Consider the following 25,587-nt stretch of genomic DNA (forward strand, 5'->3'; position numbering starts at 1 on the left):
CCAATGCTGTCTGCCTGCTTGTCCAAGTGGAGGGAGTGAGTTGGACAAGCAGATGCAGAGGGGGCAGGAACATGTTCTAGAGGCACAGACGTGCAGCCTGCTCCCTGCACCCAGAGACAGCCTTGAGGCCATCTAGTCTGCCCTCCTGTGCATCTCGATAGCTGTACATGCCCAGCTGGAAGAGGGAGCTCTCACTCAAGGAGGGGGGGTGCTATTTAAAATGTGCGCGAAGGGGGTGACACCAGGTGATTAAAGAAGTGGGTAGAAGGTGGCTAAGGAGAAGAGATTCCAAGAGAGAGATACCAACCCATGGGAAGATGTCAGATCCTGAAAGGTTTGTCCATCCCAGCAGGGCTCGGAGGAGGGGAGTTGAGCGTTTGTGCCTCCAAAAGGGAGGACTTTCACTACCTTGTTAGCATGCTTAGCACTTTCCCAATTGACTGCTGTCTGAGGCTCTCCACTCCCCAGGGGGCTGTTCACTGGACAGCCTGCCTGCTCTTTCCTGGATCAATTGGCCTGACCTGGTGCGTCACTTTCAGAGATGAGAGTCCGGATTCGAAGCACATTTTAGAGACTGGTACAGTTCAACACCCCCTCTCTACCTCAAAGTCTCATCCCATTCTCCACCGTTGGGACAGCAAGACCGTTTTCTCCTTCCCTAGTGCAATGGGTAATGCTTTGTATTGCACTGGATTTTGGAAAGGAAGAGCTGGCCGCTTAAGGAAGAAAGCTAGAATAACCTCATGGACTAGATACCCTAACCTTCAAAGTGATCATTTATTAAGGTAACATCACAGAATTCATCCATTTAGGCTAGCAAGATGAGGGAGAAAAGCCAGTTCTTCCTTAATTAACTGTCCTACTGCCCAATTTGCTCCGGCTTCTCCAAGACACCTGGCTGGCTAACATGTTAAACGTCCACTCTAAGTGACGGGGCCTATGATCAAGTCACACTGGAAACCATGCTGAGTCGCCCTTTTCCTTTTAAAACGTGCACTTCTCTCTCTCGCTACACTTTGCAGAGATTCTCCAGTTAGTTCAATACTTTAAAGGCTGCAGCAGCATGCAAGAGAAATGGTTTCCTTTTGTTTTTAAAAAAAGTTTAAGAAAGGTCTCCAGGAGATGTTGAGTTTTACATTTTATTTCTGTCTCATCTGGTTTGGTTTGCTTTTCCTATGTTCCTGGGTGGTGATCGGCTAGGAGACAGCACAGGGTCTGGAGACTTTAATCAGTGTAATTGTCTTCCTCCACTTCATCTTCACCATCCACTGACAGAGCAGCGTACTTGCTAACATAGCTGAACTTCTGCAAGAAATACAGCAGGTTAAACGGGGAATGAAACACCGGGTCAGTGACTCTGCAGCCTCTGTGATCGAGAGTTCAAGAGCCTGGATACAGCATTTCATAGGAGAATCACACGCAGCTCCCACTACCTACCAAAGGGTTTTCACTGTGGTTTTTAATCAAGGTATTTTTTCCCCACACCCCTCACCACAGTATCTGAGTACTTCCCAAACAATGAATTTTATCTTCCCAGATGAGAAGTATAGGGGGAAACAGAGAACTGGAGAAGTAGATGGCACTCAGGAAGTCCACAGAACAGCTAGGAATTGAACTGAGGTTTCTGAAGTCTCAGTCCAGCCCTCCTCTCCCCACACGCCGCTGTGCTTCAAGCAGCAGCTAGTAGATTAAATGCTTACAGAGGCTGTATTCTCTTCGGGTTTCTTTGGCTCAGATGCAGATTGCGAGTCATGATCGTTCTTGCTTTCTTTCCTGCAAGAGTCAGAGTTTCAGTTGAACAAAAATTCATTCAGCTGGAGGAGCTGCCAATGGAGTCAGTGTGCTGCTACCAGGCTACAGCTGTGCCCACTGGATTTGAAAGGGGTGCTAATCAAGGAGAAGAGAAAATGGCCAATTTCACATCGAACGTGCAGGCTAGCCATTGGTGTTTTACACAGCCTGGTTCTCAGACCAGCGCTGACTGGACACAACATGCATCCTCCAGTTAAGGAGGGACACTGGCTTTATAGATCCTTTAATTAAGTCTGCACATGCCTACTTCTGGTGGCGAGGGAGGCTATGTAGCTATTTTACTGACTACTGCTAGATTTAGGAGCTCGGTGGGTGGACGAAGGAGGGAGTCCTGGCTCGTCCCCAAGGGCATGGCTAGTAACCTGCTCAGCTCTCTGACGTCAGACCTTACACATAAAAGCCACCTGCATAAAAGCTCTAGCAAAAACCTAGGGACTTAAATAAGAAGAGAGGGGTAACTGGCCTTGGTGGTAGCAGCATCATTAGGGGCAGGGCAATGGGGGGAGACCTTGGCAAGGTGTCTAGGGAATGCAGGGGGAGACCTGAAGGCCTGGATCTTAGTAAAGGCCCAAAATAAGCATCCTGAAGTTAGTGAGAACTAAAACCGAGGTCAGCTCAGGTGGTGCATTGTTTTTAAAATACCTGTCACAGTCTATTGTAACAGACCATCCCTGCCTCATGCCTAGTTGTTCTGATACCCAACTGGAGAATGAGGAGTCATGAGACCATTACACCAACGAGTGCTTTGTGCTTCGGTTGGCAGTGGATACTGAACCAGGCAAAGCCGGCTCCTAGCATGGAAGCTTCAGCATTACCAACGAGGCAGTAACAGCTCAGTACATAGAAGTCTGCGGCTACTTAAGACCTGCCCCATCGCTGCAGAAGGTCAGACACTCCACACCTGTTGCTGGTTAGGTCAGAAGGGGCTGATGCATGACACTGGGATGTTGCTCAAATCTGAAACGGTGGTTGAAATAGGCCTGGTGGGAGGAGAAGGGGAAGATGAGACATCCCAAGACAGACAGACGTACCTATCTGAATCTTGCCAATGATCTCTGCTGCCTCCGTCTCCTGGGCCACCTCGAGCTTTTGGAAAGCTCTCCTTCCCCTCATCTGGTTTGTTCTCATCTCCTGAAGAAAAAAGGGCTGATGAAACGTTCCCTCTCACTAACATAGCAAAATCTCAACCAACCACTTCAGGCCTGTGTATCTGAACAGCTCTAGTACAGCAAGCTGGAGCGTACTAGCCTGCCGTGCACGAGATATCAGGTGGACCCTACTCCTGCACACTGAAAAGTTCTGTCGTGCGTTTTCAGTAAGCCCTTAGACAGCCTGTGATACACATGGCACAAACACTACCCCAAACAGCTTACAGTCAAGGCCCAAAATCCATCTGGGCCTTCCTAAGTTCCAGCTTGCCTGTTACGGGCTCCTCCCTATTGGCTCCACAAGGGCTGGATGTCCATGTTCTGAGGGATACCTATTCAGTTCAACTGGCCCCTTTGGCATTTCACTCTTCTAGTTTTTCCTTGCCTTCCTGCTTCCCCTTTTGTTTCGCCTGTCTTCTGTGACTCTGTTACTTAAGCAGTCTCCATGTTGTGGGTTCATCCATGACTTGCTTCTCCCTTTTATGAAATCCTCTTTCTAGAACTTAGGGATCCCAAAGGCAGCTTTGAGTACCCCTTCCCCGATATCAAAGGGCAATATCAAATTCATGGTCCAGTTTAGTCAATTTCAGTGTCACAGGATTTTAAGTGTCGCAAATTTCATGATGCTGATAGCTGGGAGCCCAGCTCTGAAGGCAGAGCCGCCGCCAGCAGCAGCAGCGCAGAAGGAAGGATGGTGTGGTATGGGATTGCCACCCTTCCTTCTGCACAGCTGCTGGCGGTGCTGCCTTCAGAGCAGAGCGCCTGGCCAACAACGGCCACTCTCTGGCTGCCCAGCTCTGAAGGCAGCACAGAAGGGTGGCAATACCATGACCCTCCTAAAATAACCTTTAGGGCCTGGACCATAATTTGAGAAACATTGGTCTCTCCCACAAAATCTGTAGAGTATAGGGTAAAAGCATACAAGACCAAATTTCACGGTCTGGGACATGTTTTCCGTGGCTGTGAATTTGGTAGGGCCCTACCCAAGAGGATCTGAGGTCAATTACATTACTTGGGAGATGCTTCCTGAACCATCTCCCACATGCTCCTTCAGACTAAGGCCTCCTTATGCTTGCTCCAAAACGTGCCGTTTTCCAACAAGTCTCCTCAACAGGCCATGGCCAACAGCACTATTACTGTCTCTATGGCAGGCAGAGGACTTGAATCTCTCTTCTTCTGGGTTGTTAATTCAGCACTCTTCAGGTTAATCCACCCCCAAAACCAGTTAAGCCAGCATTGAGGCAGGAGGCTTTGCAGTGACAACTGCACGGGAAGTGAGGTTTCCCCAATCACAGAAACTCCAACAGAAATGCAGACTTATGAGGGGTTACACTTGCAGCCCCACGGCAGTCTATCCGGGAGGGAGGTAGTTTTCCCTTTGCGGCTGGTCAGACATCTATGCGGACAAAGATGAGTGTTTGAATTTAGTCTGAAGGAACTGTCCATTTCTGCTCCCATCAATACAGAGAGGAGACTGCTGCCCTCTATGTCCAGCAGAGGAACAACTTAAGGTCACCAGAACTTGACTAGAGTTGTTTACCCCTTCAGCCTGCTGAGATTAATAAGCCATACGAACAACAATTCCCAAACCTGGAACCACTCCTTAACTCCACAGTGCTAATGCCATGTAACTCAGGGCATCAAACCAGGGAGCAGCAGGATTAGTCCACCTGCACAAGGCAGAGTGATTCTCGACCCTTCTTGCCCTACAAGTGGAAACAAGCCCCGACCGTACCTTTCCTGGAAGCACTCTTAGGTGGTGCTCTATCCTCCGACAGCTGGGCTGGTGCTGCCTGGCTGCTGCTAGGAAGAAAAAAAAACAAAATGAAAACATGTGAACATCAGGGACGCTGCATCCTCTGACAGGTGCTTGGGATACTGCTGACTTTGAGAGCTATTTGCTTCTTGATGAAGCTCAGCCTTGGGTCTAAGATTTCAGCAGCCACATGTGGGTCATACAAGAACCAACCAGAAGCCCCCAAACCAGACTCAAACCTGAGGCCACTGCCTGAAGCTAAGCTCTACAAGGTGCATGCTGCATTCACCATTGTTTCAGTGGAGAACAGAGCAGCCGCTCATCTCCACTAGAGTTTTAGCCTCCCTTCTGTAACCAAAGTTCCTTTCATGTATCTAGGGATGACAGATCAGACCCTGAGCAGGCGCTCGGTACAGACACTCACCTTGTGGGAGAGTGCTGCTCCGTGTCAGAGCTCAGGGAGCGGGCAGGGGGGTTGCTGCTGCGTTTAACCCAAGCGTTCTCCTTCGGCGGTGGTGCTGGCATCACTTTCAGAGGGAGCTTCTCTTCCTTGGGGGTCTTGGAGGTTGGAGATGGAGCATCATCCTCTTTGCTGAAGGTTTCATTTTCCAAGGACTTCTCACTCTCCCTCCTTCGGGTGGCTGTAAGGACAGGAGATGGCAGTGAACACAAGGAACGTGGGAAGGCAAGACTTCCCCCAAAATGTATCTAGCTCAAGGGAGGAGGTCTGGACAGGTCCCCAATTATTCCAATTGGAGTAGCCTGGGCCATCGACCTTGATGGCCCCTTAACTATCACTTTAGGGCTCTTGCCTGCCTGAGGCCAGCAGGTTTGACCTAACATTGCCCACGAGTAACCTGACGAGTGGCTCTCATGTAGCAAGGGACCACTAAAACCTAATCGCTACAGCAGCCAGGAAGCTAGGCCTCACATAGCACCTGTTCTGTTGTGGGACAGGATGAGGGTACGTTGATGGTGGAGGCTGCACCAAAGGAGTCTGGTGAACAAGCGTTTGAGCATCACTGACGTTCTTGGTCCCATGCAACCATCCACTGAGTCGTACTAGAGATCCTTCCCCACACGCAGCCTACACATGTGACGGGGCTTTCAACAGAAGCAGGGCTAAGCAGCCAACTTGGGAAACAAGAGTGGACAATGGCAGGCTTGGTCCAGGCCGACTCATCTCGTCCCCGACTTACTTCTTCCCGTTGGGCCAGTTCCCACGGACGGGCCTGTGCTCCCAGTCTGCGAGGACTCGCTCCCTGTCCGTGATCGCTCCTGGTTCTCTTCACTACGCCAGCTGGGGTGCCTATAATAGAAAGGGGGAAGAAAGTCTGATCAAACCGTAATATCCAGTAAGAACTGGGTGCGGGGCTGGAGGAGAGAGTGGGCAAAGCAGTACAAGTGCTTGGTGCTTCCCATCTGCTGATCTCAAAAGGGACAGCAAAGGAGGGCTATCACCACTACCCTGCTGCTTTGACAGATGGGCAACATGAAGCACAGAGATTAAAAGATTTGCCCAAGGTGACACGAGAACTCGCATCTCAACTCCCAGGCCCAGGCCCTACCCACTGGACAAGGCTGCCTCTCTTCAGAAATCATCCAGGAGAGAATCAAGCCCAGCGTCTTCTGACAATGTAAGTCAGGAATGTACAGCTGCCCTGGTGAATAGGACCTACCAGGAGCCCATACTAAGGCCAGCCACTTCTTTTAGGTTTACGGAGCTGCCTGGAATTCTAACGAACGTTCAGCCTTTGACAACATTATTCCAAAGGATGCAAACAACCAGACGGTGCAATATTACAGAGGGTAGCGGTCACATCTCCAGCACCCTTCATGAGAGGGGTGCACAGCTTTGCAGGCGTGCTAAGCCTCAGCACCCTTGTATGCACAATTTAGAAGAAGGATGTGGGGAGCGGGGACACCAGCGTGCACACCACAGAACCACCACTTGCAGTCAGGCAGCTCATGTAGAGAGCTGCTCCCAAGGGCGTTCCAGCCCCCTCCCGCCACCTACCTCTCTCGGGGCCGCCTTTCTAGCCTTGGTTTATCATCCTCCAGTTGACGCTGCAGCTTCTCCTGCTCCTTCTGTAGCCGCTCTTCCACTTCACGCTCCCTTGCGGCCGTGTCCACAGGCTTGGCACCCCCGAAGATCGAGGCTGCGCGGCTGGACTGAGTGGCAGGGGCCACCGAGGAGTCTTCCTCCTTGGGGGCGCTGCGCGGTTTCAGGTTCAGTTTTGGCCTCTGAGTGGGACCTACATTGGATGAAGTGGACAGCAACTTGAGGGCAAACGTCATGTGATCTCTCAGAACAGGACCCCAGGAACACGCAGGGAGGAGAGGAGGTGCACTGGTTGCACTGGCTACCAACCCTCCAAGCTCAGCTTCCTTCCAGCTGTTGAGCCCACCCCCCGAGAACGAGCAGAGCCTTTACCTCTATCATCGCGACGAATGTCATCCCGGGCGTAGTCATCCCGGGAGCTCCACCTGTCCACCCTGTCGTCCCTCCTTTCATATCGATCTTCGTAACGGTCACCTCCCCCTCTGAAGTCATCGTCCCGACGGTACCCAGTGCCAAAGGCTCTCCGGCCACTGCCCACCCTGGAATCGTAGCCTACAAGAGGAGGAGAGGGAAAGCAGCACAGGTTACTCCTGAGCAATGGAGCATTACACCAGAGGATGGCTAAGTGCAGGAGAGGGAGGCCCCTCTGGGTTTAGGCAACATTCCTTATACAGGAAGGCAAGAAAGGGGCAACGGTGACCTGTTCCAGAGAGGTTGGGTTGGCTGCAGCTTGATCTGCTCAATCAGGAGGCACTATGAAATGTAAGTACCAGGGCAGGTCTATGCACACCATCTGCCACACACAGGAGTAAGTGGACTGCAACTCAAAGGCATACTATGAGTGGTCTGCCTTCCATGCCCCACTTCTAGAATGGGGAACAACAATAGACCTGGGGGCTGCACAATTGAAGTGGTTTGTCAATGGTTAGTGCAAGCTCTGGACAGAAACAGACTCCAATTGACGTGCAGTTTGATACCCTGATCCATCAGATCATACGAAAGCCTCTGAAGCCATACTACCTCCTCTATCGTAGTCTCTACTACGGTCATCATAACGATCTCTGCCCCCAAAGCGATCCATATCCCTGCGAGGGCCATCGCGATACCGGTCCGAATCGTTGTAACGATCGCGGTCCCGATATCCTAAAGAGAAAGAAAGGTTACAGTACAAGGCAGGCAGTATTGGGTGACTATGCACTATTCCCAAAACACTGTGGCTTAGTCTACACTACAGAGTTAGGTTGATGAAAGGCAGTTTACATTGACATAATCAGGCTCCTGCCGATGTAAGTCGCCCACCACACCAATTTAATTCCACGTCTGCGAGTGGTGTAACGCTTAAGCCAATGCAGTTGGGTCAGTGAGGTGTCCATGTAGATAATGTGAGGCTTACATCATCTATTGCCTCACGGGGCTGACAGCCGGAGTCCAAGCCCAGGGCTGACAGCTGATGAGGAACTGAGGGGGTTGGGGAGAGGAGAGCTTGAGCTGTGGTTGCCTCCTGGTAAGGGGATGTGGAGAGGGTGCAGCAGGGCTCCAGCTGTCAGCCTCAGAGGGGCAGGGCTCCAGCTGTCAGTGCCCCACAATGTCAGTTAAATCAGTGAAAGTGCGCCTGGTGAGAACGTGCACTGCTGACAGAAGGAGCATAGTGCAGACATTAAAAATCAAACTGAACTACTGCGGTGGCTGTATGTTGACTTAATTTTGTAGTGTAGATGCACTAAATTGACACACTGTACCAAGGAGCTCAGTTGGCAAAGACTCTACATGATTCAGTTCATTCCTCCCACCTTTGATCACTTGTTGAATTACATATTTCATCAGACTGTTGATGGCACTTGTCACTACGGTACTGAAACGTCACGTACATTACCCTCAACACCCCTGTATTGCAGCAAAGCATTATTACTCGTTCTGCAGATGGGAAACGGAGGCACCAAGATGAACTTGCCTGAGGTCATAACACGAACCTGTTGCAGAGAGCGGGGAGCAGACCTCAGATCTCCTGGTCCCAGTCAAATACCTGAGGCTACAGACTCTCCACCCAGTAACTCAACTGGTCACCATGTGCAGAGCTGAAAATAAGCATGCTAGGATACCACGGTGATGTCGTTTCCCAGGAGACACCATCCAAAAAGGAAGGATATTGCTGGAGTATGAGGGATACGCAGGATCTGGCTCCTCAAATTTGGGGATCTGCAGATCCACCCCAGTAGATCCCAGAAGAAACCCAAGAGGAGGCGTGGAACTAACATTTCACAGGTAATGTTTAATGACTAGATACTATGATGGGCATAGAGGGAGGGCTCTCAGCCAACTCACGGTCTCCAAAGCTATCCTCGCTCCTGCGTGGAGGGTAATCATCAAAGCTATCAGTAGCAGGACGAGCCCTCCAGTCAGTCTCGAATCTCTCCGAGTCCCGGTTGCGATCACGATCTCTGCCGAAGGAGCGATCGTCCCTGTCTGCAGGAGGGAGGGAACAAGACAGCAGAGTCAGGCTTGGAAGGTCAAGTCTTTAAGGGCTGGTGCAAATGCCCAAGGGCTGAGCACTGAAGGGGAAATCCATGGATTTGAAATGTACTGAGACAGATACAGCATCTCTGCAGTTCGGCATGTTGTCTTGCAGTTAATACACCAATGGAAACAAGAACCTCTGACTGATGCTTTAGAAGGATGACAGGCCTAGCCAGATTCAAGGACAGTACATGGGCGGTGGGGCAGAGGGCTGCCCTAGTGTTGCTGATGGGTACCCAACAGCCACTGAACATTCCAGCTACCCCTTTGGCAAGGCGTGCAGATGTGCAGAAGCCTTGGCCCTGCAGCAAGTGAGAACAGAACGCATAGACAAGGAGGACTTATACGCTGCCTTTGAACTATTTAGGTCAGAGGGAGAGAAGGCTGCCAGCCAGTCACCAGCTCTTCAGGAGCTCCAGTGCTAAGGCAGATTCAGTCATGAGGACAGTTGCCTTGCAGTGTGGTACCTAATTTGTCAGCATTCAGTTTATCTGATCAGAGAAGAAAATTGCTATCTATTTCAGGCAGTTCTCACCTTTATCCTGAGCTTGATCAGCAACATCCACTCGTATCCTTCTGTTCCCTAGAGACTGAACACACAACACCAAATTCATTAGCCTTTCAGCCTGAGGATGTGGGGATTCTAGACAGTTTGTTCTAGGGAGATCTTAGAACACTTTGAGGCACAGTGTCTGTTAACTGGGCCCCAGAACACCCCGTGAAGCCACCTGGGGTCTGGAAGCAAGAGTTTTGGGAATTGCTTTGACCCCATTTCTTTGCAGGTTTCAACTCACCTCTTCATTGAGGCTCAGAGCCCGGAGCAAGGAGTCCAGGTCTTCAAACTCGGCATAACCAAAACCTTTCAACCTTTCTGGGTTAGTAGGTTCCCGGGGCAAACGCACAGCACTTATCTGCAGTCAATTGGGAACAGAAAGGAAGATTCTCATTAGAAGGGTCAGGATCCCTTGATAAGCAATGCAGAGGAAGACTCAATAGGACTGGGTTTAACTACACATTCATCTGGCAGATCAAATCCATTGGAGAAGGCATGTGGTCTCCAAACAGGAGATGTTGAGTTTCCCAAAGTCATGTGACTCAAATAAGATTTATTTGAATTAAGCAAGCCAGACAGCATAGTTCGCTTGCAGGCAAATAAGAGGATTAGTATATCAGAAACTCATGGACCTGGTTCCTGTTTAAAGTGCTATTGTCCGAGAACCCAGATAGTACTTTGGAATGAAGAATTTGGCACTGGTAAACAGTGCCCGACTTTCACCCCTGGAGACTGAAGGTCTTTATCCACAGAACAGGGAAAACACAGGCACTGGCAGAGCAAGCTTCCTTCATATATTCCTGGTAAAAACAAAGTCTGTGAGTCTCTCACTCTTTAACCTCTGCTGACAACTACCAACAGCAGAGCCAACTGCTGCCCCTTCCTCCCCATTTCGCATAGGTCAAAGAGGAGCTGTTAGAGGGCACTGGTCAGGATTGGACTGGAACTGGAACTGGCAGTACAGGTCAGAACGCTTCACACTTACACAATTTGCAAAAGGATCTTGGCACATGATATATGCACTCTCCCCACCCTGCAATGAAAGCGCCCTATGAACCCCACCCATTTCCACAGCTTACTTAATATTACTCGATAAACTCCTCATGTAAGGCCAATTTCTGACCTGCTTCAATGGAAAGACCCTTCAAGCTAGATTATGGAAAACAGGAACAGCAGTTTTATTCCCAGCTGCACAACTACAGACAACACCCCACTGCCAGGAAGGGCAGCTAACACAATGCTTACGATTAGGTTTGGGATGCAGAACTTAAAACTAATATCACTCTTACAGTATAGTTTGCTTAAAGTATTAAATGTCACTTCAAAGGCTAAACTAAAAATTCTATCACACTAATGATTTCCACTTGCTCCCAGTTGCGCTTCCTGCTTAGAGAAGCGCAGCACACAGCTCAAAGCCACAGCATATCACCACAGTGGTTTCTGGAGGTTATACTCAAACAAGGAGCTCAAATTGTGTTCAGATAAGCCACATGTGACAAGCTATTGGCTTGATAAAGAATTACAGAAGCAGCTGGACAGTGGTTAAGAGTGAATGATATGGGCAAAGCTGCAGCTCAGCAAGTGAGGAAGGGAAAATTCTAGTGATGGTCATTAAACTGACATCCCATATTTATTACGCGCACCCCCCCCCAATTAATATTTCCTTATCAAATTTGCTCAGTTTGACTCCACCTGAACAAGAGGTTTTTGCTGCTAGAAGTAAAACATCAGCTAGCCAGCCAGGGCAGCTCAGTGTTGTCTTTCGGAAGCACGGACCACCACCTCCAAAAGTACCTAGTCACTTCCTAATGCACCTACAGTGTAAGTAGAGGATGGGGCAAGTATTGGATGATTATAAGCAACAGAATGCCATGGAGACTGGTTGGCAGGAAATTAACAAGGCAGTCCCTCACTCTGAAGATACCAATGAGTTCACCAACTGGTTACGTAAGGCTATGTCTATACTACGGACCTTACAGAGGCACACCTGTACCACTATAGCTGTGCCGCTGTATGGTCTTCTGTGTAGACACTCTTTGCCGGCAGGAGAGAGCTCTCCTGCTGGCATAAACAACCCACCCCCAACAAGCGGCACTGGCTATGTTGGCAGGAGAGCCTCTCCTGACACAGAGCTGTCCACATCATCACTTTTGCCAACTGAACTTATGTCAACCGGCACGTTTCACCGACAAAAGTGGTAGAGTAGACAAAGCCCAATACAGTACATCAGTCACCTCTCAGAGGGACATTCACCATTGCCATCCACCTAAAGCCAGCGCGGCCTCTCTAGATGGTGACACTGGAGCTCAGCAAAGACTGCCCAGGAAGACAGTGGCAGAACTGGGCCTGGAACTCCTGGGTTCTACTCCCAGCTTTGCCACAGATTAAGCCTCCATCCACTCTTAGCAACTTACTAGACCTCATCTCTCACTTATTCTTCCCATTTTTCAGATATGTGGAATTTAAGAGCATATGAGATGAGAAATGGCTTCTTCACTGCATGCTAAGTATTCTCTGTCTTTGGCACAGCCCTAGGCTGCTATATGCAGCAAGTGCTATGAAGTCTATTACAATGGCTAGGACACTGTGATGGATCCCCTGTTGTACTGTTATAGGCAAGCTATTACTTCCAAGAAGGAGGGGATGCTGCATCAGTAGGTAGAACAAATGAGTTCTAGATGCAAGTTGAAATGGACAAGAAAGGCAAGCAATGTCATTTTGATCATAATCTGCTGTGAGCAGCGGAGCTCATCACCACATGGGCAACGTTCAGTTCAACACCCAATGGCACATCAAGAAATATTTCACATTCCCTGCTATATGTGTCACAACAAACTTAAAATTATGCATAACAGATACTCACGTTGAGTCCTCTGAAGAAGTCCTTGATGGACTCTTCTGACACATCATAGGGCAAGTTTCCCAGAAAGGCAGTGTACGGGGGCGACTTTGGGAGACGGCTTCTGTCTATATTGGGTTCCCGAGCAGCCCGAGGTGCAGTGGGCAGGATGGACCGGTCAATTGGTGCGGCTCGGTACATATCATCATCATTACTATGCCAAGTGGTGGAAACTAGAAGAGAAATTTTGCACATGGTCAAGACACACTGAGCAAGTCCCCTAGCCTTTACAGAAGTTGATGCCTCTCAGATCCCCTCCTCATTGGGATTAATGTTTGAATTTACTTGCAGCCCCTTCAGCTGTAAAATAAAGGCATTAAAGATGGTCAAGAAAAATGTTCAGCAATATTATAAACAATCCCACAATTAGATTCAGCTGTGCCCTGTACTTTAGGGCACTTCCCCCCCCCCCCCCAACAGATCATAGCACAAACGCTGCACAAAAACATGAGATCCAGGGAATGAACAAAATTGGACGAACAAAAAAAAAAACCCAAGAGACCAAGCCGGTGATATAATGGAGACAAAATGGTCAAATACAGCAGACAGAAAAGTTTTCAGTGAGCTCCGAGTACAGCCACTAAGGGGCAGAGTCAGGGAATGAGCAACTTGGACGGAATCCCTGAATCAGGACATCTCTGCTGCGAACCCCAGACCAAGCCTCAGATAAAGCAGAGAACTCAGTTGGTCTCTCAAAGGAGTTAGGTGTTACAAGTACTGAAAATGTTCGTTCTTTCCCCGTTGATGTATAAGACTCTCACAAATGCAGGGAAACTATATACAGAACATGACCGTGAAATTGACCAAAGTGCTTTCAAGTGCATCATGAACAAGCTAAAAAAAAATAAAGGCACTTTTCCTGTAATCTTTTAGCTTCAAGATGTCTTAACATCAGTAGGTTTCACTGACACACAAGCTATTCAGGGACAGTACCTAGAGACAGAATGCTAATAGTATGGAAACTTGGGAACGAACGTACCATCTCCTTCCAGGTCGTCTGTCTCATCGGCCCAGCTGACTGGTTTTGGAATAAAGGTGGTTCCACCGCCACCACCGCTGCCACCATCCTCTGCCAGAAAGTCCGTCAGAGTAAGGGTTTTCCCCTTCTTGTTCTTCTTCTTAGCTGTTAAAGGGGAGAAGGGGACAGACATGAGTAACATCTGGGCACAATTAATTCCATTAAAGTCAACAGGGAATGGAGGAGTTACTGCCCATCACAATGCCTATGGAGGCAAGTACCCTACGTGCTCAGGACGATACATATTTCCTCTAGGCCAAATCTCACCAACACAAAACCACACCCCACCATTCCCACAGACTGGGAGAACAAAGGCCATCCATTTGTTATATAGCATTAGACTGCCAGGGTAGTCTATGGAGTTGAAAGACTTTTTATTCATGGGTCTCCACCATAACTTTTGTTGTGCATTTGACTCCTGCTATTTTAATTGGCATCTCTATGAACCCACACCAGAGGAATTCTCACTAGCACTTAGAATCTCTGGCTGTGGCTTGTGGCCTAAGGATTCAGGCCTATAGTCAGTGGGAATGGGGCAGACTTGTTTTGCTGTTTTCTTCAGGGCCCTTCTGATGGACTGGATTTAAATTAAAAATCTCACTTTGAACCTTCCCCACTTTTTTCCTAGCCCTTGTTAGTTCAGATGGACCTCTCTATTTCCATTCCTTTGTCGCAGAGCATTCCTTAGCTACCTGAATTACAGCGCCACTCACAGCTGCCCCACAAGGATCATGGCCCATTGGGCAAAGCACCCACCACCTCTACTTACAATGGACAATTATTTGAAAGCCTCTGGGACCCTCCCATGAAAAGCCTACAGCCCCACTCATTCTACTTGTGCTGGAAGTTCCTGGCTTCTAAGTGAAGAATATACTATTGCCAACAAGGTGGCTGAAACGCTACTGTGACAGAAGCATGCAGGTCACCTGAACTACGAGAGCGACTGGACTGTATCCCATTTGAACCCTTTCATGGTCTATTTTACAGAGGAAGGATGGTCCAGTGGTCAGCACTAACCAATTCCCTGATCTGCTACAGGCTTCACGTGACAAGTTACTGAGGTCTGATCTACACTTAAAAATTAGATCAACCTAGCTACATCACTCAGGGCTGTGAAAAATGTCAGTGTAAATATGGCTAGGTCAACTGGAGAATTCTTCCATTGACCTTGCTAAACAATTTTTCCAAGAGGCAGTAGTACATCGACAGAAAAACCCTCTCCGTTGATGTAGAACATGTCTGTGCTACAGTGGCATAGCTTGCAGTGCTGACATGGGACCCGAAGCACAGAGATTCAGGCCATCTGTAAAACAGGATAACAGCAATGCTCTGCCTCGCACAGGGGTTGTGAGGAGAAATGCAGTTAAGACTGAGATGCTCAGATACTATAGTGACGATGGCAAGAAAAGTTCCTTAGATAGGTTTAAGTGCACTCAAATATGCAATAAGTCTGGTATTCTATACATGCAATGAGGGAGATTAGCTATTCTGAAAGCCTGACAGCTACACTTCTTGTGTTTTAAAACTAACTTTAATTGTACACCTGGGCAACTTCTATTTTGTTTAGATTAACAAAAAAGACTAACAAACTAACCAGGTACTTGCACATGCATAATGAAATGACAGCACAAACCCACCCCGTGGTAACACTGAGATCACGTTTGTGTTATTCTGTAACCAGCACAGCATCACACATTTAGTGGATATTTGTGCTATGCATGTGCAAAGCAAGAACATAATTCCTTACTAGTCCCCTAAACACACACTCACAAAATAACCCACTTTGAAAGATGCAGCTTTTCAACTGCAGCATGTGAATTATGTATGTACAAGACAACTCAATATGGTTTTCTGTGGTGGCAAAACACCAAAACAAAAGACTTTCACCTTCCTATAACTTAAAACTAGGAAGCAATTTCCTTAAACTTTGAAAATGCCACCATAAGGCCAAAAACAAGCACAGAAGAGAGTTAATGGAAACTGGACATTTTAAAACAGGGAAGCTGATGGAATTCTAGTAAACTTGGCTTGAGTTTTCAGAAACGAATGAGACATTTTACAGGTGCTCAATTTTCAGTGGACAGATGGCTCGACACTTCTGAGAGTCAGGCCCTTCCAAAATATCTCAAATTGAGCATCCAAAGCCACTGATAAATTTATGCCCTTATCTTTAGTGGTTGCTACAGTAAACTACAGTAGAAGCTTTGCTGCATTTCATACAGATCTCTTACCAACTTTCTGGCAGGGGAATGAAGAACTGATCTCTGTATTGTCACAATTAGTACCTTTCAATAAATGCATTTTATGAAAAATAGATCTTACTAGCTTTCAAATATGTTCCGCAACTGACAGTAAACCAGCCCTTGTCTACCATTCTCTTCAGTACAAGCAGGGAACTGCTAACAGCACATAAAATGTTTCTTCTTCAGGTGGATAAGGATCAGTATTATGATTGCAAATTGGCTACAAGCATGTAGCTGTATAGCCCCCGGCACTAAGAGTAACATCGACTCTGGCTGTACATTGAATATCCGATAATACCTTCCCTGTCACCCAACCCTATTCCCCACCTTTCAGCACACCCGATTTACTTTGTATCCCCATATTCCCCTTTGGTCTCAATCCAGATTGTAGCATATCAAGAAGTCTCACCCTGCCATTTTAGCCCTCTGCTGCAACACTTGGGACACTGTGCCTTACAGAACATAAACTCTCTGGGCATCCAAGAATAATGCCTGACTAATCTAATTGCCTTCTATGATGAGATAACTGGTTCTGTGGATGAAGGGAAAGCAGTGGACGTGTTATTCCTCGGCTTTAGCAAAGCTTTTGACATGGTCTCCCACAGTATTCTTGTCAGCAAGTTAAAGAAGTATGGGCTGGAATGATGCACTACAAGGTGGGTAGAAAGTTGGCTAGATTGTGGGGCTCAATGGGTAGTGATCAATAGCTCCATGTCTAGTTGGCAGCCGGTATCTAGCGGAGTGCCCCAAGGGTCGGTCCTTGGGCCGGTTTTGTTCAATATCTTCATTAATGATCTGGAAGATGGTGTGGATTGCACCCTCAGCAAGTTTGCGGATGACACTAAACTGGGAGGAGTGGTAGATATGCTGGAGGGTAGGGATAGGATATAGAGGGACCTAGACAAATTGGAGGATTGGGCCAAAAGAAATCTGATGAGGTTCAATAAGGACAAGAGCAGAGTCCTGCACTTAGGACAGAAGAATCCAATGCACCGCTACAGACTAGGGACTTTATGGCTAGGCAGCAGTTCTGCAGAGAAGGACGTACGGGTGACAGTGGACGAGAAGCTGGATATGAGTCAACAGTGTGCCCTTGTAGCGAAGAAGGCCAATGGCATTTTGGGATGTATAAGTAGGGGCACTGCCAGCAGATTGAGGGATGTGATCGTTCCCCTCTATTCGACATTGGTGAGGCCTCATCTGGAGTACTGTGTCCAGTTTTGGGCCCCACACTACAAGAAGGACGTGGAGAAATTGGAGAGAGTCCAGCCAAGGGCAACAAAAATGATTAGGGGACTGGAACACATGACTTATGTGTAGAGGCTGAGGGAACTGGGACTGTTTCGTCTACAGAAGAGAAGAAATGAGGGGGGATTTGATAGCTGCTTTTAACTACCTGAAAGGTGAATCCAAAGAGGATGGATCTAGACTATTCTCAGTGATAGCAGATGACAGGACAAGAAGTAATGGTCTCAAGTTGCAGTGGGGGAGGTTTAGGTTGGATATTAGGAAAAACTTTTTCACTAGGAGGGTGGTGAAACACTGGAACGCGTTACCTAGGGAGGTGGTGGAATCCCCTTCCTTAGAAGTTTTTAAAGTCAGGCTTGACAAAGCCCTGGCTGGGATGATTTAGTTGGGATTGGTCCTGCTCTGGGCAGGGGGTTGGACTAAATGGCCTCCAGAGGTCCCTTCCAACTCTGTGATTTTATGATTCTAATATCTACAGAAAAGTCACTGCCCAGAACTGCCACAGAAATGTTAAGCCATGTCGTCTATCAGCACCCAGGGAGGGGCACAGAACAGGCCAACTCTTTTTGCTCAGCAGTTTTGTTGAGTGCTCCGAATCTACTTTGACGTTCCTGGAAACCTTCCCTTTATTTTAAGCTTCAGCAAACAACCTGGAAGACTTTCTGCTATGGGCTGTCAGAGCAACGTAACCACAGGCCTCCAAAGGAGACTTAGCTGCTTCTCTTTAACCACCTGAGGAAAACAAACAAACAAAAAAGACAAGCTTGGAAAGCCTGCCAGTCTGCAGTGAAATGCTAACATCATAAGTAGAGAGATATCAATATTTTAGCTCCTACAGGCCAATAACCTGGCAGCAACCAATTTCACAGTCTCCCATCCACCATGCTGCCAACTGTGCACAAGAATGCAGACTCGGAACATGGGCAGGTTCCAAAGATTACTGCCACATAACAGGGCACTCCAGGGCCCAGACCATCAGGCTTCTCTCATTCACCCAGTCAATGAATCACCCAGTGAAATACTGTTTGATAAGATTAGCCACATCCTAGGAGGCTCTTTAGAATTCCCCTTAGGCTGGTCAGAGCAGGTATTACTTGTAGCACTTCCTACACTAATGCAAAGCTTTCCAAATCACCAATGGCTTTCATGGAGGTGGTAAAGAAGTCATATGAGCAAGCTTACCCATCACCAGTGTTCAGTGTCTTTAAAATGGAGTTTCCGTATCACAGGTTGGTTTAAACCTACACACTAGGCAGAGGACGTGTTCAGCATTAATAAGCTTAGCAATATGGAATGATACAGAACACGTATTGGGACTGTGGGATGCAGGTCTGTTCTCTCTTTTGGCTTCCACTAGCTCCTTGAGGATGTTCTGGCTTTGATCTTCAGCCTTTAGTGCCCCCTCTGCATGCCTTGTGGAGCCTGGGCCCCGAGGATTCCACTGTGCCCGTCTTCACAGGCAGGCTCACATCGAAGTATTTTCATTAGCTGGGCCAGATTATTCCTCCACACAAATGATAGGAAGGAACGCCATTGAAGCCAGAATGGTATAAAATTGGTGAGAGGGGAAATGAGACCGCTAAGCTAGAGCCATCTGGTCCCAGGGATATCAATGGGACTTCTGCAGAAAATCAAGGGCAGACTATTGCATTTAGCATTACACAAAGGACACCTTTAGGGGTACTTGCTGCGTTTCTATTCCTTCCCCTTCTTTCTGCTCCCACCTCCCTACCTCCTCCAGCCTCTGTTCTGCCCCGGGTTGGAGACTGCTTGATATTTTCTATTGGGAAGTCATTCCTTTGCATGACTATTTCTCCTCCAGCGGCTCCCAAGAAATCTATTTCTCTGCAACCTGCCCAGCTTTCGCTACCAGCATACCGAGGGAGTCCAGCACCACCCAACGTTTCTTCCCTTCCTCAAGCAGGGGCTTGCTCATGGTTGCCCCCAACATTAAAAGACTACATTGCTTACAGCAGCATATAATCTCTGGAAGTAAGTTTGACTACAGGACACTTCCCATGCCCTACCGGGCAGCTCAGTATATGAAATAAATTGGTTCAGAAGCAGCAACTTCAATTAAGTTTACTTACTTTCCTCTGCTGCCTGCATGGTAACTGGACAGATCCTGAACAAAGATACATGGCATTTGCTTGAACTGCTCGTCCTTCTCACTTTCCTCCCCCACAGCCCACCCTGGAGTCTAAATCTTGTAGCAAAGCCACATGGTCCTTTTTTTATTAAGCCACCTCATTTTGTTGCCATGGAAGCAACTGTGAAATCACAGATTCAGCATTGTGACTTCATGGCTAGGCTGAGAGGAGGAGGGGAAAAAATCCTGAAGCACAGGCAGGTTTGACCTCAAGCAAGATGGGAATGGAAAGTAACAGCTTGGAGCCTTAAAAATCCTCCAGCCTTGCAGGTTGAGTTCCAAGGAGTAACAGTGAGCTCCAGTTAAGACACTCAGTTCCTATGGCCAGGAGGAATTTCGAGGTGCCAGGGCGATAAACATATATGGTAGAGTCTCCTATCCCATTTTGCTAGTTCCTATTTTATTCCATCACCCATGATGCCTGCCCTGCAGTTACTATTGTCCTAGCAGAGATCTTACCCTGTGCTTTCTTATCAGTAGATTTCAAAGCACTTTACAAAGGAAGTCAGTATCGTTATCCAAATTTTACAGGTGAGGAAACTGAGGCAGAGCGAGAGGAAGCTACTTACCCAAGGCCACAGCCAGCAACGAAACTCGGGCCCAAAATCCCAGTCCAGTGCACTATCCACTAAACCATACTGCCTTTTCCAGAGCCCCTCAACAGCACTCAGGGCTGGTCTACACGACAAACTTAGGTTGGCTTAACTACACTGCTCATGGTTGTGAAAAGTTTCGTTCCTTGTGCGATGTAATTAAGCCAGCCTCAGTCGCAGTGTAGATACCGCTAGGTTGATGGAGGAATTCTTCCTCTCGGAGAGGAGGATTTACTACTGCAATGGATAGGGTTTTTCCACTGCTGTATTTAAGGGTCTGCTTTACAGCATTGCAGCCTCACTGCTGTAGCATTTCCAGTGTAGATGTACCCTAGAGTCACCCAGAGGAGTCAGAGGCATCTACACAGAGCCCATGCTGACTATGAAAGTAAGAGAACAAGACTTGCAGCTAGGCCTCTTACAAAGCAGCAATGATTAATATTTGACCACAGGGCCAGCACACTTTGCACTCTACCTAGAGCAGCAGTTTCAGGAATAATGCCCTATACCCAAAATCTGTCAGAAGTAAGTGATTAATGGAGAGTCCGTATAATTTACTGGAATTATTTGAGTACAGAGGCACAGGTTTATTGCTTCTTCCCTCCCCCATCACTCAAGTGATATCGCCAGCATCCCCCTACTTCACTGCAAACATCTCTTTTCTTTCAGGTTGCCTTCTGCTCTACCTTCTCAATTCCTATCACACACCTAATTCAGCGACCAGACTTCCATACACTATGCAGAACATGGCCTCATCAGCAACTAAAACAGCACTATAGATAATTAGATCTAAATGAGAAATGTCTACCCTGGGGCGAGCTTTAGAAATTCATAGCCACTGTATCAGCCGCTCAGTTTACAAAACGTAGTTATTTTAAAGGTGGTCACACAAAACCCACATGCTGCTACCTGTGCAGCTTTGGAGTTTTCCAGAAAACCCCCAGGGTAAAGGGCCCATGACATTTAAGGTGACCCTCTTGATGCAGCAGAAAAAATTGAAAAGACTCCAAAGTGCCTCCCCCCCTTCCTGCAAAATGCTCTAGTCTGATGTTTTTATTGTATACACTGGGAATGCTATTGCTAAGCATGGAAAGCAGGGGTTGCAAGAGCTCTTGCAAATGGGGATGATAGGGGAATCTAGCTAATCTTTAAGAACTATCAATTGTTAAAGTACTGGAGTCTACAAGGACCCAGAATTAAAACTGGGTTAGTCTTCTAGGATGGTTAAAGTTCAACTTGCGGGGGTAAACTCACAGAATTATGACATCAGCCAAGGATAAAAGAACTGGCAGCTCAGCAGCAGCAACATACTGCAGAAAATGAGGCGTAAGTGCCCTCCTGCTGTAGGCAAGTGTTGCTCAGAAAGAAAGTAGCTGAAGGTGCTTCATGTAGGTTCCCGCCCACAAGGACGTCTACTTGGGTGTCAATGATTGGTTGCTAAATGACAGCAAAGGCACTGCTAAGGAGAACAGCCGCTGCATTCATAAAACCTGCAGGCTGGCTGTTTACTCAATTTGCATCAAATGGCTGACAAGTCACAGGCAGGAAAACAGTATGAAGCAACTCCTGTTGCTGAATGCAGTGCTACTTATGCATCACCGAATCCATCAAAACCTCACATGGCTCAGGAAGAACAATACAGGGAAAGCCCCCTGGACAAAAGAAGCCCTTTCTTGCCAGTTGTGGATTTCCAATAAGGCCAGTATCAGCTTCCTCCCTGATATGAGCAGAAGCTATCTCCAAACTAGGCACCAGTTATAGCTGGGAGCACCAAGCCCTTCAAGAGTTTTCTTAACATCTACTGTTGGTAAATTTGGTTTCAGAGTAGCAGCCGTGTTAGTCTGTATTCGCAAAAAGGAAAGGAGTACTTGTGGCACCTTAGAGACTAACCAATTTATTTGAGCATGAGCTTTCGTGAGCTACAGCTCACTTCATCGGATGCATGGAGTGGAAAATACAGTGAGGAGATTTATATACACAGAGACCATGAAAAAATACACATTGTAAGGAGAATGATCACTTAAGATGAGCTATTACCAGTCGGAGAACACTTCAATCTCTCTGGTCACTCGATTTCTGATCTCAAAGTGACTATCCTTCAAAAAAAAAAAAACTTTGAAAACAGACTCCAACGAGAGACTGCTGAATTGGAATTAATTTGCAAATTGGATACAATTAACTTAGGCTTTAATAGAGACTGGGAGTGGTTGAGTCATTATATTAAGTAAAACTATTTCCCCTTGTTTATTCCCCCCCCAACTGTTCCTCAGACGTGCTTGTTAACTCCTGGAAATGGCCCACCTTGATTATCACTTCAATAGGTTTTCTCTCCCCACACCCCACTCTCCTGCTGGTAATAGCTCATCTTAAGTGATCACTCTCCTTACAATGTGTATTTTTTCATGGTCTGTGTGTATATAAATCTCCTCACTGTATTTTCCACTTTATGCATCCGATGAAGTGAGCTGTAGCTCACGAAAGCTTATGCTCAAATAAACTGGTTAGTCTCTAAGGTGCCACAAGTCCTCCTTTTCTTGTTGGTAAATTCCGATTCCAATTCCCAGCTGCTATATACAAACAAAAAGCATACGCTACTGCTCCACTCAAACTTAGCTTATTGAAACATTACCATTATTAAGAGATGTACTGGCACTCGTACAGAGATCTATGTTTTATTAATGCAGCTTTGTAAAACTGTTGGGAAATCTGATCAGCCTAGGCACAAAGCCTATTTGCTTACCCTTTGATACAATGTTGAACATGCTAGTGATTTATTTATTTAACTTACCCCATTAAAAATGTTATCCCAGGGAATTGTGAAAATAAAAATTCAAGGCAGAAGTAGTATATTGTAAGTATTATATTTAATGTAGCTCTAAATGAGTGACTTAAGCGATTTTGTGTGTTTCATCATTTTCCCTTACCCCTAAGCTCAAAGCAATATTTTGCTTTTTGGGCTGCACAAATGCATAAGCACATCATGGGCTCAGGTTCTAGTCAGCTACAGACATGTTTGTGCAAACACCTAGGGAAAAGGCAGGCAGGTATTTCTGCCTCAAATAGCTTGCTATGAAATATGGGACCTTACAGTTCTGCTGGTGAAACTCCAAATGGCATCTGCAAATTCAGAGTGCTGCAGTTTTGCTTAACTGTCCTGATCCATGCCCCCTGACATTTCAGTCATACAGCGAGAGCCATGTTATTGCTGTTCATTGGGGGTGGGAAGGAGTTGGTTTTGTACTTAACTCAGAAAAATGAAATATTACTCATTCTAGAGCAAAAGTGAGTTAAGTGAAGAAAGCTGCCTGAACAGTTATACTGATGCCTTGACATTTCCTAAGATGGTAAGTGCAGATGTCAAACACTGCACTTACCATCTTATGGAAAAAAAAAAGCAACAAAACACACGATTTCTGCTGCCTTTTCTCTAGGGAACAGAATGGGACACAGCCGACTGAATTAGTACCAGTAGACTCTCATACAGCTAGGGCTTTTGTTGTTACTGTAATCAGAAGTGTAACCAGTGAGATAAGAGACAGAAGTCAGCCTAGTTAACTGCAGAACCTCAGTATAACCCTAAAACAAAGTTAACCTGACTCAATAGCTACAGACCCCTCAGTTCTTAATTGAGCAATACTGGCTGGGTGCCAGGAAGAGTTCAGAGTAAAGCCACTCTTTCACATAAATTAATGGGAGACCCATTGCTCCAGACACGGTAAGACTATATTTAAATAATGGAGCTTCCCCCACCCCAAAACAAACAGACCTCAACTCCACAGAGCTTTTCTAAATTAACAGCAAATGTTGAAGGAATGTTCCAAAGGGATAACTTGCAATAAGGGGTGTGCGATTAAACTCTTCAGCATGGGGTCTTGGGTTCAGGGAGTTAGAAAGAAGAAGAGCCCTGCTAGGAGATTCAAGGGTACGTACCTTCCGGCTTATTTTGGATAATACCTGCAGATAATGGTGCAGTCTGGTGCATTTCAAAGGCATATAAAAGTCACTCTTCAGACTAAGACAGTAATAGAAATTCAAGTTCAACATCATCCAGAGAAGTAAATGAATCTCAACAGCAGAGAAAGCCCTTTCCTTTCAGGACAGCCAAATCTTTCACCTTTTATTCTGAAGGGAAGGAAACTGCTGCAGTACCATTTCCCACCCCTCCTGGATTCCATCCTGGCCCTATACACCATATTAGAAATACAAGGCAGACAGCAAGTCCTGGAAGGGACAGAGGGGTTGTACAGAGCAGGGCACAAACCCCATTTCCTTCAGTAGAAGGGGCACTGCATCCCTGCCACCCAGGATACAGGGTAGGCAAGAGGGCTGGGACAGCAGCAGATCCTACTTGTGGGAGGGAGAACTCTACAGAGCAAGAGGAAGGGTGTTGCAGCAGGCCCAGGCAAAATGGCATGGGGCAAAGATGTGTTGGAGTGGGGGGGGGCCTCAACCTCACAGAAGAGGGGCCTACCCAGCTCCCCGAGGACAGAGATAAGAGACGCAAACTAGCGTTGATCTGATCAGTGGTGAGTGCGCAGGCTGGGCTGTCCCTTCCTCCCGTGAGAGAGACACCACGTGGGAACACTGCACCCTCTGGTCCTGGGGTGCGTCGGGAGCTTCACACCCCCGTCAGGGCAGGGGGGCGGGCTGGCAGGAGCGATACCCAGCCCTGGGGGCAGGCCGCAGACCCCCCTACGGGGTTCTATGTGGAGCGGTCAGGCCACACCCCTTAGCTTTGGGGTGGGGGGAAGAATCGGGGCACCCTGCCCCCCCGTTCTGGGGGAGATGATGCAGCACTGCGGGAACTAGGGGGCGCCCCACGTGGTGCTGGGGAACTCCTGGTCTGTCGGAGGTGGGGGGGGGCGGGGCAGCGGGTGCACGCGGACAGGGCCCTGCACCCCGCCCTCTCCCAGGAGAGATGGGCCCGCGCACGCACCCGGGCTGGGCACCGCCCGCAGCCAGCGGCTGTTCCACCACGCCCCCCCCGGTCACCAGCGCACCCACGTGGGTGGCGCCCAGTCTCCTTCTTCCTCTCTCTCCGTGTCCGCTCCCGCCCCCCCAGCCAGCCAATCCCTGCGCTTGCGCAATCACGCGACCGAAGGTTCCATCTGGCTCCCCCGTCAATCACCGGCGGCGCGAGCCGCCCCTCCCCCAGCTGCCCCCCCTCACGGTAGGATGGCGCGCGCCGCGACTCGGAACGTTCCAGGATGGAACGTTCCGAGCAGCGGCGCGCGCGCCCCGGCTGCCTGGGGAAGGGGACGGTGCGCGCGCACGCCGGCGAGGCTTGAGGGGAGGGGAGGGGAGGTGCGCGCACGCGGGCGATCCCTGCGTGGAGGAGAAGACAGACACGATTCGCCTCGCTCGGGCCGGGGAGGGCGAGGATCGGGCCGGGGTGAAGAAGCGGATAGAGTCCTCGGCCCGGAGAAGGGACCCGGGCCTGGCTCAGGTCTCAAGGGCCCGGAGGCCGCCGAGCACCACTCACCTGAAGCCGCCATGTTGGGCAGAGGGAGAGAAGGCAAAGGACCCGGATGGCGCCGTCACGTGACTATAGCGAGGCAAAAGCCCTCCTCCCGAAGGGGCGGGGCTCCAGAG

General features: G+C 48.1%; 1 protein-coding gene across 3 annotated transcripts; it reads right to left on the bottom strand.

Moving 5' to 3' along the window:
• Positions 1-758: 758 nt before the first annotated feature.
• EIF4B (eukaryotic translation initiation factor 4B) lies at positions 759-25,559 on the bottom strand. 3 transcript variants are annotated; one of them, XM_084610763.1, is made up of 16 exons: positions 25,478-25,510; positions 23,926-24,007; positions 13,724-13,867; positions 12,709-12,917; positions 10,087-10,203; positions 9,828-9,882; positions 9,101-9,241; positions 7,799-7,921; positions 7,151-7,330; positions 6,734-6,971; positions 5,916-6,025; positions 5,141-5,357; positions 4,696-4,760; positions 2,844-2,943; positions 1,701-1,773; positions 759-1,305 (listed from the first exon to the last, which is right to left on the bottom strand). In XM_084610763.1, exons 2-16 carry the CDS (start codon positions 23,975-23,977, stop codon positions 1,225-1,227), a joined length of 1,905 nt encoding a protein of 634 aa, XP_084466889.1. In that variant the 5' UTR covers positions 23,978-24,007; positions 25,478-25,510; the 3' UTR covers positions 759-1,224. The 3 variants fall into 3 exon arrangements, with proteins under 3 accessions (XP_084466889.1, XP_084466888.1, XP_084466890.1); XM_084610762.1 differs by having other exon boundaries at positions 4,696-4,763; XM_084610764.1 differs by lacking the exon at positions 23,926-24,007 and having other exon boundaries at positions 4,696-4,763; positions 25,478-25,559.
• Positions 25,560-25,587: the final 28 nt, after the last annotated feature.

This window comes from Lepidochelys olivacea (assembly GCF_965140295.1).
Source record: "Lepidochelys olivacea isolate rLepOli2 genome assembly, chromosome: 20".
Lineage (NCBI taxonomy): Eukaryota > Metazoa > Chordata > Testudines > Cheloniidae > Lepidochelys > Lepidochelys olivacea.

Bases quoted from the DNA above. Each gene is read 5' to 3' on its own strand.
- EIF4B (XM_084610762.1), bottom strand. From the start codon at position 23,977: ATGCACCAGACTGCACCATTATCTGCAGGTATTATCCAAAATAAGCCG. The intron at 9,883-10,086 runs GTGAGTTGAAAC...TTGTGTGTTCAG, and splicing joins CTCTGAGCCTCAATGAAGAG to TCTCTAGGGAACAGAAGGAT. The intron at 2,944-4,695 runs GTACGGTCGGGG...TTTTTTCTTCAG, and splicing joins TAAGAGTGCTTCCAGGAAAG to GAGATGAGAACAAACCAGAT.